Raw genomic sequence first — 18,732 nt, forward strand, 5'->3', positions numbered from 1 at the left:
CAGGCAGATGTGGTTTGGGAAAAATGGCCTTGCAGGACAACTTGTAACCTGGCTGGGCGATTGGCCCAAGGCCCAAAGGTTCCACCCTCTCCTGTGCTAGGACTAACAAAAAACCTCAGACATGCACTTGCATACATATGAGATAGATGACAAAGAATCTAAAATCCTAGTCGTTCCCTCTTTACAGGCTGCACCTTCAGAGGAAAGTGAATAAATGGATCTTTGGTGTTCTGGATCCTCAATTACATGCCAATGTCTCTCAGTGCTCTGGCAGACACCAGCTGCTCGTCAACTGCCTTTTTAAAAAAATACAAGGCTCTTCATATTCAACAGCACTGCACACAATGCAAAATCTGAAGTCTGATCCCTTGTGAACTTTTCTCTGAGAAGTTGGGTGATGATTGAGATATTATCTTTTGTCAGCATTGGAAAGAGGACTGGGCAGATGGAACAGCAATCTTGCTGGCAAGGCAGGTGAATGCCTCTACTCACAATGGGCTATGGTTCTGATCCTCCTCAGGGTCCGATCTCTGCTGAATCCAGCTCTTATCCCCTTTCAGTGTTGTCCGCACTTTCATCTGGGTGATGATCCTCTTTCGATCCTCATCGCTAGGTAGAATGACGCCATCTAATGAATGCACAAAGTGTTAACTAAGTCACTTGCATAATGCATACACTTGCCCTTGTTCCGATTGAAAATGCTCTGTTGCAGGGGACAAAAATGCAGGGGGGGGCAGTGAGAAATGTCCCTATTTCCATCTGAAGAATGTTGGAGGGTATGCAGCTTAAAAAAGAGACACTGGTGGCACTGTCGGTTAAACTACACCGATCAGAAGGTCGGTGGTTCGAATCCCCGCAATGGGGCGAGCTCCCGTTCTCAGTTTCCGTGTGCTGCTCTGGTTCACCAGAAGCAGCTTCGTCATGCTGGCCACATGACCCGGAAGCTGTACACTGGCTCCCTTGGCCAATAAAGTGAGATGAGTGCCGCAACCCCAGAGTCGGTCACGACTGGACCTAATGGTCAGGGGTCCCTTTACCTTTACTATGCAGCTTAAAAGTAGAGCCCTGCAGAATGAGCTGCAAACTTCTAAACCCTTGGGAATGAGTAAGAATTACTCAGCAGTTCATTACCTTTCACAACGCCGAGGGACAGCATGGTTTGTGTTTCCTCCTTCCTCAATATTCAGAGTTTTGTGCTAGCAGGTATAACTGGGAAGGGAAGAATGAAATCCAGGTTATTAATGAGACTGGACGAGTGGAAGTACTACAGGCATTGCTGAACTTTCTACAAAATGGACTCTATTTTTTATGATTCTTCCAACAGTTGCATTACTTACTGCAGGGGTTGAGGAACATTTTTTCAGCCAGAGAGCCACATTCCATCCTGGAAAACATTCCAGGGGCCACTTGCTGCTGGTGGACAGGGCCAGATGCATAAGGGGTTGAGGCAATGAATGCAAATGTTATCTTTGCATGTGAGCTCATGTGAGCTTTTTGTAAACAGACTTAAATTTTAAAACATGTGGGCACCTTTAGGCTTTTCGTGTAGTCCAACATCCTGAGGGATCCAACCCCCCCCGCCCCCAATAAATGTTGTTTTGTAAATCCAAATGTTGTTTTGTAAATCCAAATGTTGTTTTGTAAATCCACCTTGGATTTACAGAAATATGGGCACAGAGAAAAAGAACTTGGAGCTCTTGTGTTTAAAGAAATTATTAGCCCTAATGGTTAAAGAAACCTCAATGTTCAGTGGCCCCTTCCTGATTGTTGTTATCTTGCAGGTGGAGTCCAGTTGCATACCAGCAAGTTCTGGTTGCACAATGAATGTGGTTTTGGTCCTTATGTTCAGTAAACCTGCTTCAAAATAAGTAAACAGGCCATTTAGAAGCAACCAATGGCAATGTTTCACTGGATACCAGTTGGTGGAGAACAATGGCTGGAGAAGCAATTTCATTCCTAGCCTGCTTAAGGGGTTGAGTGATATACAGCTCTGTAACAGAGTACAGACTTTGCACGAATAATTTCTCAAGTTCAGTCCCTGGCATCACTAGTTAAAAGGCTCACAGAGGTAGCAAAGACCCTAGAGAACTACAACCAATCACAGTAGATAATACTGAGCTAGACAGATGAACAGATAGGCCTATTTGCTATCAGGCAGCTTCTTGTGTTACAGTTTTTTTCGGAAGTACCTCTTTGGCCACTGTAGGGAAACAGGATGCTGAACTAGATGGAGTTTTCTTCTTAAGCATTCTTATCTCAAGGTACAAGACAGGAAACATATAAATGTCAGGAAATGTACCATAAACTAAGGAAGTTGTTGCTTGGGTTCTACAGAAATCAATTACATTAACATTGCAGTAGGAAAAAAACAACAATGTATGAGAAATAAAAGAAGCAATAAAAATGCAATTAACAACAAATCCACGTTGTAGACCACCCTGAATGAACACATCCACTGGCAGTCGACATATGGAAATGTTTCAATTGATTGTAGTGTGTGTGTGTGTGTGTGTGTGTGTGTGTGTGTGTGTGTGTTCCTAAGGTTTATAAGCTGTCAGCAAGATTCTACAATATGGAGTTCTACTGCTGGCTGTGCAGGTCTCTTGTCTTGATAGATCATCAGTTGGTAGAGCTGGCTAGAAGAGTGTCTCTAAGGAGAGAGAATATCTAGGTTGGTTGCTGAGATCAGCATGTGTTCTCCCTGCAGCTGAGCTGCCTGTGTTCCAAAATGCAGAGTGGGGGGAGTCCTCTGGGCTCCTGATTCAGCAGCTTGGGGGGGGGGAAGGATTTGGCAAGTGTGTTCCAGTATTCCACTCAAAAACCTTAATAGAAGCAGAGAGAGGAAGCAACGTCTTATAATGTGTGGTGTCTGTGATATGACTTTAGCAATGAGCTAAAGCTCATCCTGATTGCAGAGAGAGAAATTAAGAATCACAAATAGGCGGGTCAGGGAAGGAAGAGGGAGGAGAAGACAGCTGTAGGGAGCTGCTTTGGAAATGCTCAGCTTTCCTCATATAACAAGCAGGAGTCTGTGGGGAGTCTGTGATCTTCCATGTTTTGTTTGACCGCTAACTCTGTTTGCCAGCATTGGTGAGGAGGAGAGTACCTACTCAAGGAGGAAGGGAGCCCTGAAGGCAAAACATATGGCCAGCACAACCCTTGACATTTTGAACTCAGCCATTCTAAGGAGATGTAGATTCAGTGACATCCTGGACACAGCTGTGGGAAGTAGGAGAAAAGAGGAGGAGGAGGAGAGTTTTGATCATCATAGTGTTGACCAGTTACAAGGTGGACGCACAAGACCTTGTTACTCTGGAGTGCTCTTGTTCAGGACTCAAGCCAGCCAGTCAGCCATACCCTTCCAAAGATACTCCATTCAGCTTCTAGCTCCAACCCTCTGCCCCACACACAACAGTCATTCAGCATTCCATGCCTACTGAGAACACTGTTTTTGGCCCTAGGCTGTTTTCTCGCACTTTTGCAAACCTTGGCTGTCACCCAAACCTGTTGTTACCACCCTTTTTTATGTACGTAAGGATCCGCCCTCAGAGAATGAGTTCACTGTTAGTCTATAAGACGGAAAGGACAGTGAGCCACTCCCGTTGCTTTAGGATGAAGTAAGCACTGCTACTTCCGGCCCCCTGCCTAGCTACCGCTTGGCATCCCGGTGCTGTCATGCATATTTGTGCACTAGTTTGTTTCCTTATCACAATGCAATCCTAAACAGTAAATGTGTCAGCCCAGCTGTCAAGAACTGGTGTCGACAGCACTGAAAGCAGGAAATAAAATTTATTTCCCCATTACCAGAAACTTGCCTTGATTCCAAGGTGTTTGTTTTAGCCAGGGCACCAGGTTTGGACCCCACCCAGATCCCTCAAATATGCTAGTTTCCATAACAGCAAAGAACTGAAGTATCAGAGATACTGAGACTACAGGCACACTCTCCAACATGTCACGGATGAGAAGGGAGAAATGCATGTTGACATCCCAGCAACCATCATATCAAGGATGATTGAAAGCTACATTCATGCACTGGCGGTTCATCCCCAAACTGCTGGAGAAGTTGGAGGGCTCTGTAGAGAATATTCTGTGAAATGTACTACAAAGCCCACTCACACAAAGCAAATTCTGTCACCAACCAGTGCCATTTTTCTAGAAAAATAGGTGCTGTAGCTCACCATGAACTTCTCTCATGTTCTCTTAGAATGGCAATGGCATCCGCCTGAGATGTGCTGGAACTGAGTTCTGGTGAGTTCTGGCTAAAATAAAAGTCCTGCCACCAACAAATGGGTTGTCTATGCAAATATCAAGGACACGGGTGGTGCTGTGGGATAAACCACAGAGCCTAGGGCTTGCCGATCAGAAGGTCAGCGATTCGAATCCCCGCGATGGGGTGAGCTCCCATTGATTGGTCCCTGCTCCTGCCAACCTAGCAGTTCGAAAGCACGTCAGAGTGCAAGTAGATAAATAGGTACTGCTCTGGCGGGAAGGTGAATGGTGTTTCCGTGTGCTGCTCTGGTTCACCCACAGGGGGAGAAAACTTCTATTTTTACATATATTTTGTTATTTGTATGAGCTAATGCTTTATTATATATTTGGAACAGCTGTACTCTTGTCCCCCCCCCAGGCTGTAATGCTTTATGGTCTACATTTTTTTGATCCTTTGTTTTCTTTCTTTATACCTGCACATTTTTTTGTTAACAAATCAATAACATTTAAAAATTTTAAAAATGCAGTGACAAAGCAGGAAGGGGAGAGTGTCAATCTACAGAGAGCTGTAAGGTTTGCAGGAAACATGGACCACTTATAAACACCATCTCCAACTCGAAAGATTCCATCAACGGTGTCTCCGAAAAATTTTACACATCACTTGGGAAGACAGGCAAACTAATATCGGTGTACTGGAAGAAGCAAAGATCACCAGTGTTGAAGCAATGATTTCTCAACATCAACTTCGTTGGACTGGTCATGTTGTGTGGAGGCCTGATGATCGTCTTCCAAAGCAACTACTCTATTCCAAACTTAAAAATGGAAAGCGCAATGCTGGTGGTCAACAAAAGAGGTTTAAAGACAGTCTCAAGGCAAATCTTTAAAAATGTAGTATAAACACTGACACTGGGAAACACTGGCCTGCGAGCACTCCAGTTGGAGAACAGCCTTTACCAAAGGTGTCATGGGCTTTGAAGACACTTGAACTCAGGATGCAAGGGAGAAATGTGCTAAGAGGAAGGCACGCTTGGCAAATCCACACCGTGATCAACTCCCATCTGGAGACCAATGTCCCCACTGTAGAAGGACGTGTGGATCCAGAATTGGCCACCACAGTCACTTACGGACTCATTGTTAAAACCATGTTTATGGGAGACAATCTTACTCGGCTATGAATGATCGCCAAAGAAGAAGGAGAAGGAACAGAAGTATGATAAAACTTCAGTGGAGGGGGGAATCCTAAAGGGGCAACAGCTAAACAAATCCCAATATACCTATGTTCAGTGGACATAGAATGCTAAGTGTCTCTGGGGTGGAACAGGAAAGATTCCTGTAAAGAGTGCTTGTACCTGTAACATGCTGGGAGGAAACTGTCAAGAAAGGGCAGGGCTTGCTACTGTTTCATGATTCATGGTTTGGGGAGGGGAAATGAGCACCGGCAAGGGCTGTTTGTTGTTCCCCAAAGCCATACCTGCCAAGTGCTTCCAACCTGCCTAGTTCTGCATGAATCTGCAAAGCCAGAAATTCCAGTGCAACCTGAGTGTCTGGGATGAGCTATTCCAAGTTTAATTGAGAAAAAGAGGCAGTCTAGACCTGTTGATGAGAGAGCCTTGGCATAGCTAGTACATACATTGTCGAGTCTCTGAAAAATTAGACAGCTGCTTTAGCGTGGGTCTGTATGAGAGACGGGAAAGGATGAAAGTGCCAAGTTGTGTGGCCTCTTAGTCGTTTTCGAACACAGCAGCTCAGGTAGGATGCCCCACTTTGCAGAGGACAGCCTTCCAGTTTTTAGGGGTAGGGAGCCTGTGGACATCCAGCTGTTTCTGGACTAGAACTCCCCCCATCATCCCTTACCACTGGTTGTGCTGGCTATGGCCAATGGAAGTTGGAGTCCAACTTCTGGAAAGCTACAGGTTTCCAATCCCAGTTCTAGTTGAAGGAGTCCTATTTCTGAAAGGCTGTGCAGTTTAAGCCTAGTTTAACAATACCCATAAGAAGGGAGAACAATTTTCTTGAAGATGCCCTTTCAACAGTGGCCTGGTCACAGGCTTTCCTGTTAAAATGAACTGCATTGTACTGTTCTTTAAATTACAATAACAGGGTTATATCCAACTAACTTTTTACTCAGAATGCACTCAGTGAAATTATTGGAATTAAGTCATGTCCTTTAATTTCAAGGGGTCTACTCTATGACTAACATTGGATACAGCTCACTGGGCCAGATTCAAGTAAACCAGTGTGCAAGGGCTCCCACTGGCATAATGGGGTTTCCTCTTTTCCACTCTCTTTGTGCCCCCAATCCACCCCGAAATTGGCTCTGGAGGGGGTCAGGAGAACACCCAGAACAGTGTGCAGGGGGATAAAGAGGCAGAAATGTTTATACTGACAGAACGATCAGAAGAGCATGATGTTGAATCCCTCCCATTTATAATTTTGCATCTATAGTAATAAATTAACATATGCAATTCTTACGCCACTCTCCTTTTTGGCTATGTGCTTCCTGCTTTTTAGCAATGTGTACACCCAGTTCCGAATGCTGGTGAGTCATCTGGAGCAAGAGACACCCCTGAAGACCTGCAGTTAGTATTGTTGTGAGCATGGGGGCTTAGTCTGCATGGAGTTAAAATTTAATGGATTGAATTAGCCAGGCAAGGACTGTCATTACCACCTAAGTAGCGTTAGCATAACAAAGACAGCTGCTCTGTGCCATAGGGTAAATGAGTGGGCTGGCAGTGAAAAAGACAATAGCTGGAGTTAGTGTGTGTGAACTGGGCAGGCACAAGCCGCAGAGTGAGCGCCATGGTTGATTTCTGCAACTCGTGCTGTCAACTGAAGACAACCAGCCATGCCCTGGACCCCCCAACCTCTCTCAATGCCAATCAAAACTAATAATTGAATAGAAAGTGAACCTACCCACATGAGGCTGATACAAAAACCTTGTACATACACTACAGTGATACCTTGGTTTAAGAACAGCTTACCAGTAGTTGATAAACAACTTGGATTAATAACACTACAAACCCGGAAGTAGGTGTTTTGGTTTGTGAACTTTGCCTTGGAAGCAGAATATGTTGAGTGTGTTCCATTTGTAAATTGAGTCCTCGGTTGCTATGGGAAAGCATGCCTTGGTTTAAGAACGCTTTGGTTTAAGTACGGACTTTCGGAACAGATTATGTTCATAAACCAAGGTACCACTGTATTGTAAAAGAAAGAATGTTTACTACCCCCTCTCTCCCCTCGTCTCTTCTCCCCCAATTTTATACTGTATACTGTATATTAATGTCTCACATCAAATATAGCTGACCTGTAGAAAGGGCTTTATGATCTGAAAACAGAGATGATGTGTGTACTTTTGTAACCAAGAAAAACCTTTAATAAAAACATTTTTTTTAAAAAATAATGGGTGGCTATGGAAGAAGCAAGAATTTCTGATGGGTTAATGCTGTGAGTCCCTCCGTTGTTGGTTCAGGTTGTATATATGTGTAAATAAATCATATATCCTAGCACACCATAGCCTCCGCAGTCCCTCATTCTAAGTAAACCGAACACTGGGCCTGGAACCCCTGGAATCAGAATTCGGGGTTGCGTGCAACATTATTCTTATAAGTGTGACCTACAACAAATTGCTGCAGCATGGATTGTTCCCCATTGAGGATTCCAGATGCTCCACCTAATTTTCAGGTTCCCCCCATGATCCCCATCAGCATTCCATTTATGAAGTCCAGTGTCAGCTCTGGCCTTCTCATTTTGCAGCACCCCGCTAGAGAGTGGGCTTTGAGCTCTGCGAAGCTGAAAGTTTCTGAGGGTAGGAGGTTATCTCTGGAGTTCTGACACAGTGAACAGTGAGTGGATCTGTTCTTCGTAAGAGTGTCAAGCTGTCTTCTTCAACCTTTGCTGAACTTGAATATTTGTAAGTGAATTTAAGCATCATAGAAATGTCATAAATCTCCAATGTTCTCTCCTCCAAAAACTCATCAATCCCAAGTAGCCAATCCACCTTCAGACATAAGTTGACATATAACCTTGCTGGCTTTATTTGTATATCATTGATATTTGTTGTATATTGTTTTTACGTGCACCACTTTGGAATTCTATTATTATTATTAAGCAGTTTATAGATACTTATAAACACAACAAATAAAAATGTAACTTCTGGATATGCCGAGGAAGAAGCTGAACCAAGGCAACGATGCTAGCAACTCACACAAATAAAATTTTAACAAGGCATCCCTGAAACCCAAAAATAAAGACAGAAGGTTGCTTTCAATGTTGCTCATACTCAAAGTAGCCCCATTGAAATCAATAGGAATGACTAGCTGAGGTGCATTAATTTCAGTGGGCTAAGCTGGATACAACCCTGAGTAGTTTACCAAAGGTAAAAAAGTAAAGGACCCCTGGATGGTTAAGTCCAGTCAAAGGTGACTATGGGGTGCGGCACTCATCTCACATGGAGTCAGAAAATACTTAGGAAGCTGCCTTATGCTGAATTAACCCATTGCCTCTACAATGACTGGCAGTTCAGTATAGCCTCTACACTGACTCTCCAGGGACTCAGGCAGGGGTCTTTCCCAGTGCTACCTAGAGATGTTGTGGACTGAGCCTCCAGCATCTCTCAGGTGAAAATAGGAACAATCTATTCTACATCAGGAAGCTTCTCCCACATTTGATCTCACCGCACATGTAGATGTCATATACCCATATACATCTGTCACCTTGAGCCAATTACAACCTCTCTGCCTCACCTGTCTCACGGGATTGTTGTAAAGAAAGAAATTGAGAGGAAGGGATTGTATAGAACACCTACAGATAAATGGAATGAAATAAAATTTTAGCTATATGCTGCCTTGAGTCTCAGGGAAAAAGGTGAAGAAGAAGAAGGAGGAGGAGGAGGAGGAGGAGGAGGAGGATCAGGAATATACCAGAGAGTAAAAAGGTAAAGGGGTAAAGGGACCCCTGACCATTAGGTCCAGTTGTAGCCGACTCTGGGGTTACGGCGCTCATCTCACTTTATTGGCTGAGGGAGCCGGTGTACAGCTTCCGGGTCATGTGGCCAGCATGACTAAGCCGCTTCAGGCAAACCAGAGCAGCGCATGGAAACACCGTTTACCTTCCCGCCAAAGTGGTACCTATTTATCTACTTGCACTTTGACGTGCTTTCAAACTGCTAGGTTGGAAAGGAGCAGGGACTGAGCAACAGGAGCTCACCCCGTCGCGGGGATTCGAACCGCCGACTTTCTGATTGGCAAGTCCTAGGCTCTGTGGTTTAGCCCACAGCACCACCCACATCCATATCAAAGAGTAAATCCTATTAAACTCAGTGGGACTTAGTTCTGAGTAAAAATGCTTAGGATCGCAACATTAACACTGCACAGTCTTTGCCCAGTTACCTGGGAATAAGCTCCACTGAATACAGTGAGACTTAACTTCTGAATAGACAGTATAAGGCTCCATTTACAATAAATGGCAATATACCAATATGAATCAGCATCTTTAGAAACTGGCTTCTGAAGAATTTTGCCTCCACCAAGCATCATCCCTAAGTTGTGGCTTGTTGGTACCACTAGCATGCCTACCAAATGCATGCACGTTTCCTTAAAAATGACTGTCTGCTGGAGCGTTGCAATTAAAGAATTGAACATGGAATGGCTAAATTTTCCTTCAAAATTATAGGAAGGGCTTTGCATGCCAGCTTCATTGTTTTCTTCATTTGATGCAGGTATTTTCAGTATAAACAGGACTCTGTTTTTGCACCTATGCACAAACACACACAAACAGAGAGAGAGAGAGAGAGAGAGAGAGAACAACAGTTCCTATTTCCAAAAAGAACAGGAGCGCGGGGGTCTGATCTTTCCACCACTTTTAATCAAGACGAGAAGAGGAGGAAAAAGGAAATCCGCAACATTCCAGGATCAAATCAGAAAGTGGGATGGCTTCTGTAATTCCAGGACAGTCCTTGGAAAATCAGGACACTTGGAGAGTATGAAATAGGGGTGGTTGGATCAGGTGTAGTAAGACCAAGAGGGTGGCATAGCTTCCCCTTTGACAAAGACCATAAACCCAGTGCTTTTTATCTAGGGGGACGCAGGGGTATGCATACCCCTAAACATTTTGTGGCTTTAAGTTTGGCCTCATTGAGGGGCAGTATTTCAATATGAGTAGGAAAATGAGAGTACCCCTAAACATTTTTATTTTTTTTAGAAAATAAAGCACTACATAAACCTATTCTGCTAGCCCATGGAGCAATCTTATATATCATCTTATATATCAGGGCTGGGAAATCTTTTTCAGTCTGAGAGCCACGTTCACTTCTGAGCAATCTTCCAAGTGCCATGTGCCAGTGGAGGCAATAGTGAGTGCTCAGCAGAGTAGGCTAGTTTTTACTTACTTACATGCACATATCCCGATCCTCCTGGCATTATCTGAACTCAGTGGCATTATCCAAGCAAATATATTTGGGCTACAAAGCAGAGCTGTTGAGGGGCTGCAGCCTGGGGCCAGACAGAGATGCTTGTAGGGTCACATACTCATGAATTTATTTTATTACTTTATTTATTTATGACATTCCTATTCCACCTTTCTTCTAAGGAGCTCAAGGTGGCATACCTACTTCCTCTTCCCTCATTCTATCCTTTGCAAGGTAGGTTCAGTTGAGAGTAATTGACTGGCTCAAGGTCACCCAATGAGCTTCAGGGCTGAATGGGGATTTGAACCCTGGTCTCCCAGGATTTAAGGGACACAGGTGGCGCTGTGGGTTAAACCACAGAGCCTAGGACTTGCCGATCAGAAGGTCGGCGGTTCGAATCTCCGCAACGGGGTGAGCTCCCGTTGCTCGGTCCCTGCTCCTGCCCACCTAGCAGTCCGAAAGCACGGCAAAGTGCAAGTAGATAAATAGGTACCGCTTTGGCGGGAAGGTAAACGGCGTTTCCATGCACTGCTCTGGTTTGCCAGAAGCAGCTTAGTCATGCTGGCCACATGACCCGGAAGCCGTACACCGGCTCCCTCGGCCAATAAAGCGAGATGAGCACTGCAATGCCAGAGTCAGTCACGACTGGACCTAATGGTCACGGGTCCCTTTACCTTACCTACCTCCCAGGACTTAGTCTGACACACTAACCACTAGACCACATCAGATCTCTCAGTGAGTGCAGTGGGGTAGTCTGCTGTCAGTAAAATGTAGGCATCTAGATATATAGTGACTGCCTAATCAATTTATATGGGCGTATTTAAAAAAAACCTACAAACCCAAGTGATAGAGATGTCAGCCTCTCTAATTATAGATTTTAATCTCAGGGTGTGCCTTTCCACTTTAGGGAGCCAGGACAGACCGTAATGGATGTTAGGGTGTGTCATTATAGGGGTGAAACTTGATTTTTGCAAATTTATTCAGTGGGAGGTCTTAACAATATGTTTTTGGGTGTGAGGAATTCAAATCTGCTATTATTTTTATGGCTGGGCAACATTTAGGTTCGTAAGCCTGTTTTCAGAAAAGCAAAGAATTTAAATGTTACCTTCTGAAAATGACAGGTAATGCCAAATGATGACGATGATGATATAACTGCAAGTACTTAGCAATCATTTAATATTTTTAATTATTTCTGTGCAATTTTACACACATTTTGCTTATCAAGCACAACTTAATTATATTAATTTAATCAAAATACCTTTAGATATTTAAAATGGAAACAATTTGAACAAGCTAACAAGCCAGGGAAACTATTAGCTTGTCAAATAAAGAAGAAGAAAAAACAAAACTGTGTTAATAGACTAAATGTAGCAGGTAGAGTTGTGGAAAATCCGAAAAGAAATAAGAGATCAGTTTGTGAGTTTTTATGCAGAACTATATTGAGCCAAACCAAGTAATTTAGATGAAATGGGTAAATATTTAGAAGACAACAAACCACCTATGATACCAAAAAATAAAATGACATTTCTGAATGCACCTGTCACAATGATGGAATTACAGCAAGCAATTTTACAGCAAAATTAGGGAAGACACCGGGACCTGAAGGACAGCAATATATTACAAAGTAAATTACAAGAATACCTAATACAACCTTTAAAAGATATTAGGAATATAACTTTGAATACAGGAGAGTTACCAGATTCTTGGAAGAGTGCATACATAACTTTATTTCATAAGCAAGATAGTTCATAACCAACTCTGTATCTCTATCAACCTATTTTGTTGTTGAATAACAATTATAAACTGTTTGGAGACATATTAGCTAATAGGTTGAAAACTGTATTAAAAGAGGTGATCCATAAAGATCAGGCCAGATTTTGTCAGAAAGACAAATGAAAGATAATATTAGAAACATAATTGATGTAATATAATATTTAGAAATAAGAAATAAAAAACAAGCAGCTTTAATGTTTTTAGATGCTGAGAAAGCATTTAACAATGACTTCTGGGACTTTATGTTTAAGGCTTTGGAAAAACCGAGAATAAAATATAAAATACTGATAGATGCGAAAGAGAGAGGAGGTTTTTCCCTGTCGGATATGAGATTATATTATAAAGCATCTTCTCAGTGCTGGTTGAAGGATTGAAGAATACACATATTTTAGATTTGGAAGGTCATGATAATATTTTTGGTTGGCATACTTACTTGTGGTATGAAAAGGCGAAAGTACATAAAGGTTTTACAAACCATACAATCAGGAAAAAATTGTATAGAGTAAGGGATAAGTATAAAAACTTGTTGGAGACCAAAGCACCACTATGGCTTTCACCTTTGGAAGCTACAGCAGTAAAGAAGAAAAATATGATGGAAAATTGGGCAACTTATAGAAATTTATTAAGAGAAGAAGGTGGAAAATTTAAATTAAAAGAACTTAAGTATTTATCAGAGGTGTTAACAACATGGTTACAATATCATCATTTGAATGAAGTATTTAAAAAGGATATGAAGTAGGGGTTTGGGGAACAAAAATCACAACTAGAAAGAGACCTGCTAAACTGTAATATTAAAGTGTTATCTGAAATGTATAAGATGTTATTGAAATGGAAGACAAAGCACAAACAAGTGAATCTTCAGTTATACACTGGGCAATAGATATTGATCATAATATAGGAATGGGTGCATGGGAACATTTACAGCATGTTATAGTTTAAGAGAAAATTATATGAAAATGTTATGTAGATAGTCCCTAACACCCAGTATATTGGCCAAAATGTATAAACAGAAATCAAATATGTGCTGGAAATGTAAAGAGAAAGAAGGTAACTTTTTTCATATCTTGTAATGGTCTGGTAATAAGGTTAAAGCTTACTGGGAAATGATATATAATGAACTGAAAAAGATGTTTAAGATAACATTTATTTTTAAAACCAGAAGCTTTTCTTTTGGGAATTATGAAATCAGAACTACCTAAACAGTATAGAAATTTATTTATGTATGCAACCACAGCTGCAAGAATATTATTGGCCCAAAAATAGAAGGAAGAAGGGGTCCCAACAAGAGAAGAATGGATACAGAAGTTAATGGACTACACAGAAATGGGGAAACTTACTTGAAGAATAAGAAACCAAGATAATATTTTTAAAAGAAAGGAATGGAAATGGTTTATTGGGTATTTACAAACTGTAAATAGATTAAGACATTGGCAGGATTAATGTAAAAACCTGCAGTTTCAAAATATATACGAGATACGGGAATAGATATATAAAAGAATATGTTGAGATATGCAGGGAGATGAAAAGAAATGTAAAGAACCACAGAAAGAGGGGGAAGGGAGTTGGAGTTCGAAATGTTAAAATTACAATTGAATAATTGTTGTAATATATACAAATGAAAATTAAAGATTAAAAAAGAGAACAAAGAGAAAAGGAGCCCAAAGGTTTGCAGAGCTACCCCCCAAAAAATAAATAAACACCACCACCCCCCGACCCTGGGAAGTAAATACACTAAGAAACAGCACAAGGAGGAATGAATGAAGGTTGGGATGCAGGAAGACAACACAAAGCACAGGAGGAAAGTAGAATGCCCTGCTGGGACACCAAACAGGAGAGTCCCGTTAAGAGGGAGGAATGTCCCTTTTCCTTAGGGTGTCCCTACTTTCGTCAGAGAAATGTTGGAGGGTATGGAGTTATCTGACCCCCCAAACCAATGAGATAAGTGACTATACAACGTTTAGAAGACATCTGAAGGCAGCCCTGTATAGGGAAGTTTCCCTTTTTAATGTTTAATGCTTTATTATGCTTTTATATATGTTGGAAGCCACCCAGAATGGCTGGGGCAATCCAGCCAGATGGGCAGGGTTATAAATATTATTATTGTTATTATTATGGAATAGGACGTCCCTTTTCTCATTGGTGAAATGTTGGAGGCCCCATATGCAGAGGTGGAGTTAGGTTTCTGCAATTCTGAAAGACAGGATAAAGGGAGGACTCTAAATATATACTCGGTCCTGTATACCTGAAAGAGCGTCTCCACCCCCATCGTTCAGCCCGGACACTGAGGTCCAGCACTGAGGGCCTTCTGGCGGTTCCCTCACTGCGAGAAGCCAAGTTACAGGGAACCAGACAGAGGGCCTTCTTGGTAGTGGCCCCCGCCCTGTGGAATGCCCTACCTTCAGATGTGAAGGAAATAAGCAGCTATCCTATTTTTAAAAGACATCTGAAGGCAACTCTGTTTAGGGAAGTTTTTAATATTTAATGCTGTATTGTTGTTTTTAACACTTGTTTGGGAGCCAGAGTGGCTGGGGAAACTCAGCCAGATGGGCGGGCTATTAATAATAATAATAATAATAATAATAATAATAATAATAATAATAATAATAATTTAGGACTGCTGTTGCCTCCAACTCTTGACTGCTCCCACCAATACCTGATAGAGATTTGTTGCCTCTAACAGCTTTCTGACAGGCAGAAATTCCAGTTATTATTGGCATTTCTGAAGTGCCTCGCCCCACTTCAGCTGTCAGTAATTATTGTTGTTACCTATAATTAATTCCTAATGATTATTCAACAGATTCATCTACCTAAAGAGGATGGAGGCCCTGTGGCTGCTATAAGCCCGCACAGCCAGTTTCAGGAAGCTCCCTCACCATTGGAGCATCAGCAACACTCTAGAAATTGTCCTTAGGAGGTGCACTTGGATTTCTGCTTTGATTTCAGCTTCCTAGCCTCTGATGTGATAATTAAATTACATAATGCTTGATTTCATGTAAGGTGCCTTTTTGGTTCTAATTGCGATTCTGCATACTGCATAGATCTATTTTCATATGCCTGAACTATGGAAGTGAAATGTAACAGCAATAATAACAACAGCCACCACCCATGTGCTCCAATGGTAAATCACTGACCCTGTTTTCTGGGTGCTTTGGAGCAGAAGTCTAGGGCCCCACTGCACAAGAGTCCCCTCACAACACTTGAAAAATCTGCTTTGCCACATTTTGAAGCTTTTTGAAATAATACACATCTGCCTTCTAAACAGGCAGGCTATAATGCAATTTGAAACAAGTGGAAGTCATACACATTACTGCCTGGAAGCCCATTAACTCTAGAGTCTAAAATTACCCATTTGGGAGAAGAGTTTGAGGCTCCTGTAACAGTGCGAGGGAGGGTCTTTGTGGGAGCATGGGTGTACCCAGGAGTGCCATGCTAGCAACCCCTGCCTATGCTGAAGGTCCAAATAGTAAAAGGTAAAGGGTAAAGGACCCTGGACGGTTAAGTCCAGTCAAAGGCGACTAAGAGGTTGCGGCGCTCGTCTCGCTTTCAGGACAAGGGAGCCAGTGTTTGTCCACAGACAGCTTTCTGGGTCATGTGGCTAGTATGACTAAACTGCTTCTGGTGCAACAGAACACTGTGATGGAAACCAGAGGACACAGAAATGCCATTTACCTTCCCGCCGCAGCGGCACCTATTTATCTTCTTGCACTGGTGTGCTTTCGAACTGCTAGCTTAGCAGGAGCTGGGACAGAGCAACAGGAGCTCACCCTGTCGTAGGGATTCAAACCACTGAACTTCTGATCGGCAAGCCCAAAAAGCTCAGTGGTTTAGACCACAGTGCCCCCCACATCCCTTTTTGTCCAAATAGTAGTGTTGGGCTAGCCAGACAAATAGTATGTTATGGGATTTTAAAAACTTCAATGGCTATTAACTGGGGGGGAAACGGGGCTTTCCTTGTTTGTGATTTCTCTCTGTGTGTGTCTCTGTCTCTCTTTGTGTGTGTAGTTCAGTAGTTAGGGCACATTCTTTGAACGCTAAAGGTCTCAAGTTCAATCCCTGGCATCCTTCTTTTTTAAGGATCTGATAGCAGGTGATGCGAAAGACCTCTAAGTTGAGACTTTGGCGAGCTACTGCCACCGCTTACGAAGCTAGATGGACAGGCGATCTGTCCTGGGTGAAGGCAGCTTGCTCTGTTGTAAATTTAAGGATCATGGAGAAAATATAGTTTGCCTTTAAAGGTGATCCTGCCTAATTCACAACAATATGCAATCCGAAACATGGCCATCCTTCAAAATTCACATTTTTCTGAATATTGCAATGTCGCTCTCCAGCCAAGTAATGTCTACAAAAATGTGTAGACTAGGTTAAAGTATGCATTTAAAAATGCATATATTAGTAAAAATAGCATACCAAAATGCATTATATTGGGGGAAATTGCTTCCAAAAATGTGTGTATTAGACAAAATTGCATAGAAAAATATGTACATTAGGAGAAATTTTATGCTAAAATGTGGAGGAACTTTCATTAGTACCTTTTAAAATAAATTTTGAAAATTGATGTGGAAATTTGGAGAACTGAAATTAAAAAATGAAATAGAGATAAACTGAAATTGGCAGCTTTGCGCATCCCTAGTTGCGGTGTTTGGTGTGAAAATCTTTTCTTTTTATGCCGCCTTTTAAGGCAAAACCCACACAAGTTGGCTCACCTACTGTAAAAACAACCGCAAGAGGCAAGCTCATATATCATTTAAATAGCTTTAAGGAGAAGCTGAAAACAATACAGAGACCAGCAAAACAACCATTAACAGAAACTCCCCCCCCCCCATAACACTTCAGTCAGGAAAGACTGTGCAAGCATTGGATGTGCGTCTGGACACAGTCATGGGCTGGATAAGAGGCAACAAGCGGAGTCTGAATCCTGGCAAAATGGAGGCATGTTGGATTGGCTGGTGCTGTAACTCTGGGTGAAACCTCCAGAGGGGTGCTATTGAGACTCCCAGCCTGTGTGTGTTTACGCAAATGCACCTGGAGGTGGATGCCAAACTAGGTCTTTGATCCAGGTGAAATAAAGCCTAGTTTTGCCCCTGGATTAGCAGTTCCCATGCCCAGAAAACAGGCCAGTTACCTGCTCCTGACAGGGTTGCATTTACTTTGTAGTCTAGGGAAATCCCCTGCCTTGTTGAAGGAGGCTCAGGTGTATTCAATACATAGGAGTGCCTTTAACCAGCTTTGGCTAGTAAAACAGCCGAAACATTCCTGATGTTCCAGGGTACAGTTCATGCATTAGTAACTTTGATGCTTTATTACTGTAATGCACGAAACATGGAGTTGCCTTAAGCTTGGTCCACAAGCTGCAGCTGGTGCAGAATGCAGAGAATGGAGATGCCTGTATCACTATCATGTAACATCTGTGCTGAGGGATCTGCACTGGCTGCCATTAAGCTACCCTATGGATGGATTAATCTGTCAATTTCAGTTCCTCCCAGTTTTTCATTTTCCCAGTCTTAAATTCAATCCTCCACATTTCCACACCAGGGCATAATCATTTTAAAGTCATAACAAATTCATCAGCATTTTAGGGCAAATTCCTCCTGATACGCACATTTTTGCAATACATTTTTTTACACATTTTATTTTAATGCACACTATACTCTGGCATTTGCATTTTTGTACACATTACTTAGTTGGAGAGCTGCGTTGCAAAATTCAGCAGAGCGCAACTTTTGACAGACAGCTCTGTTCTGGTTCATGTACCGTTTCGGAAAGTGAAAATTAAGTAGGCTCACCTTTAAATGTAAATCCTTACTACTGGACCAGGTTAACGTCTTTCGGCCTAAAAAGCCCTGAATACCTTTGGAAAAGGGACGCGGGTGGCGCTGTGGGTTAAACCACAGAACCTAGGACAATCAGAAGGTTGGTGGTTCGAATCCCCGTGACAGGGTGAGCTCCTGTTGCTTGGTCCCTGCTCCTGCCAACCTAGCAGTTCGAAAGCACGTCAAAGTGGAAGTAGATAAATAGGTACCGCTCCAGCGGGAAGGTAAACGGTGTTTCTGTGTGCTGCTGTGGTTCGCCAGAAGCGGCTTAGTCATGCTGGCCACATGACCCAGAAGCTGTATGCCAGCTCCCTCAGCCAGTAAAGTGAGATGAGTGCCGCAACCCCAGAGTCGGTCACGACTGGACCTAATGGTCAGAGGTTCCTTTACCTTTACGTTTGGAAAAGGTATACAAGTGCAATCACTGAGATCACCAGGGTATACACACTATTGTAATGCCTCATGCCTCAGAGGTCCTGCTCCATGGGAACCCAAGCAGGGCTTTTCATGCAATGGCCCCAGTGTTTTGGAACTCCT

At 42.5% G+C, this 18,732-nt stretch overlaps 1 protein-coding gene across 9 annotated transcripts in view; it reads right to left on the reverse strand.

The window, feature by feature from the left end:
- Positions 1-18,732, reverse strand: part of ZNF185 (zinc finger protein 185 with LIM domain) — a 68,596-nt gene that overhangs the window by 41,382 nt on the left and 8,482 nt on the right. For all 9 annotated transcript variants that reach the window (XM_082207548.1, XM_082207545.1, XM_082207546.1 and 6 more), the window contains exons 2-3: positions 1,132-1,209; positions 493-628 (exon numbers count right to left, since the gene is read on the reverse strand). In XM_082207548.1, coding sequence (XP_082063674.1) covers positions 493-628; positions 1,132-1,156 — 161 coding nt within the window. In that variant the 5' untranslated portion in view covers positions 1,157-1,209. The remainder of the gene's footprint in view (positions 1-492; positions 629-1,131; positions 1,210-18,732) is intronic.

Source organism: Podarcis vaucheri, assembly GCF_965113315.1.
Source record: "Podarcis vaucheri genome assembly, chromosome: Z".
Lineage (NCBI taxonomy): Eukaryota > Metazoa > Chordata > Lepidosauria > Squamata > Lacertidae > Podarcis > Podarcis vaucheri.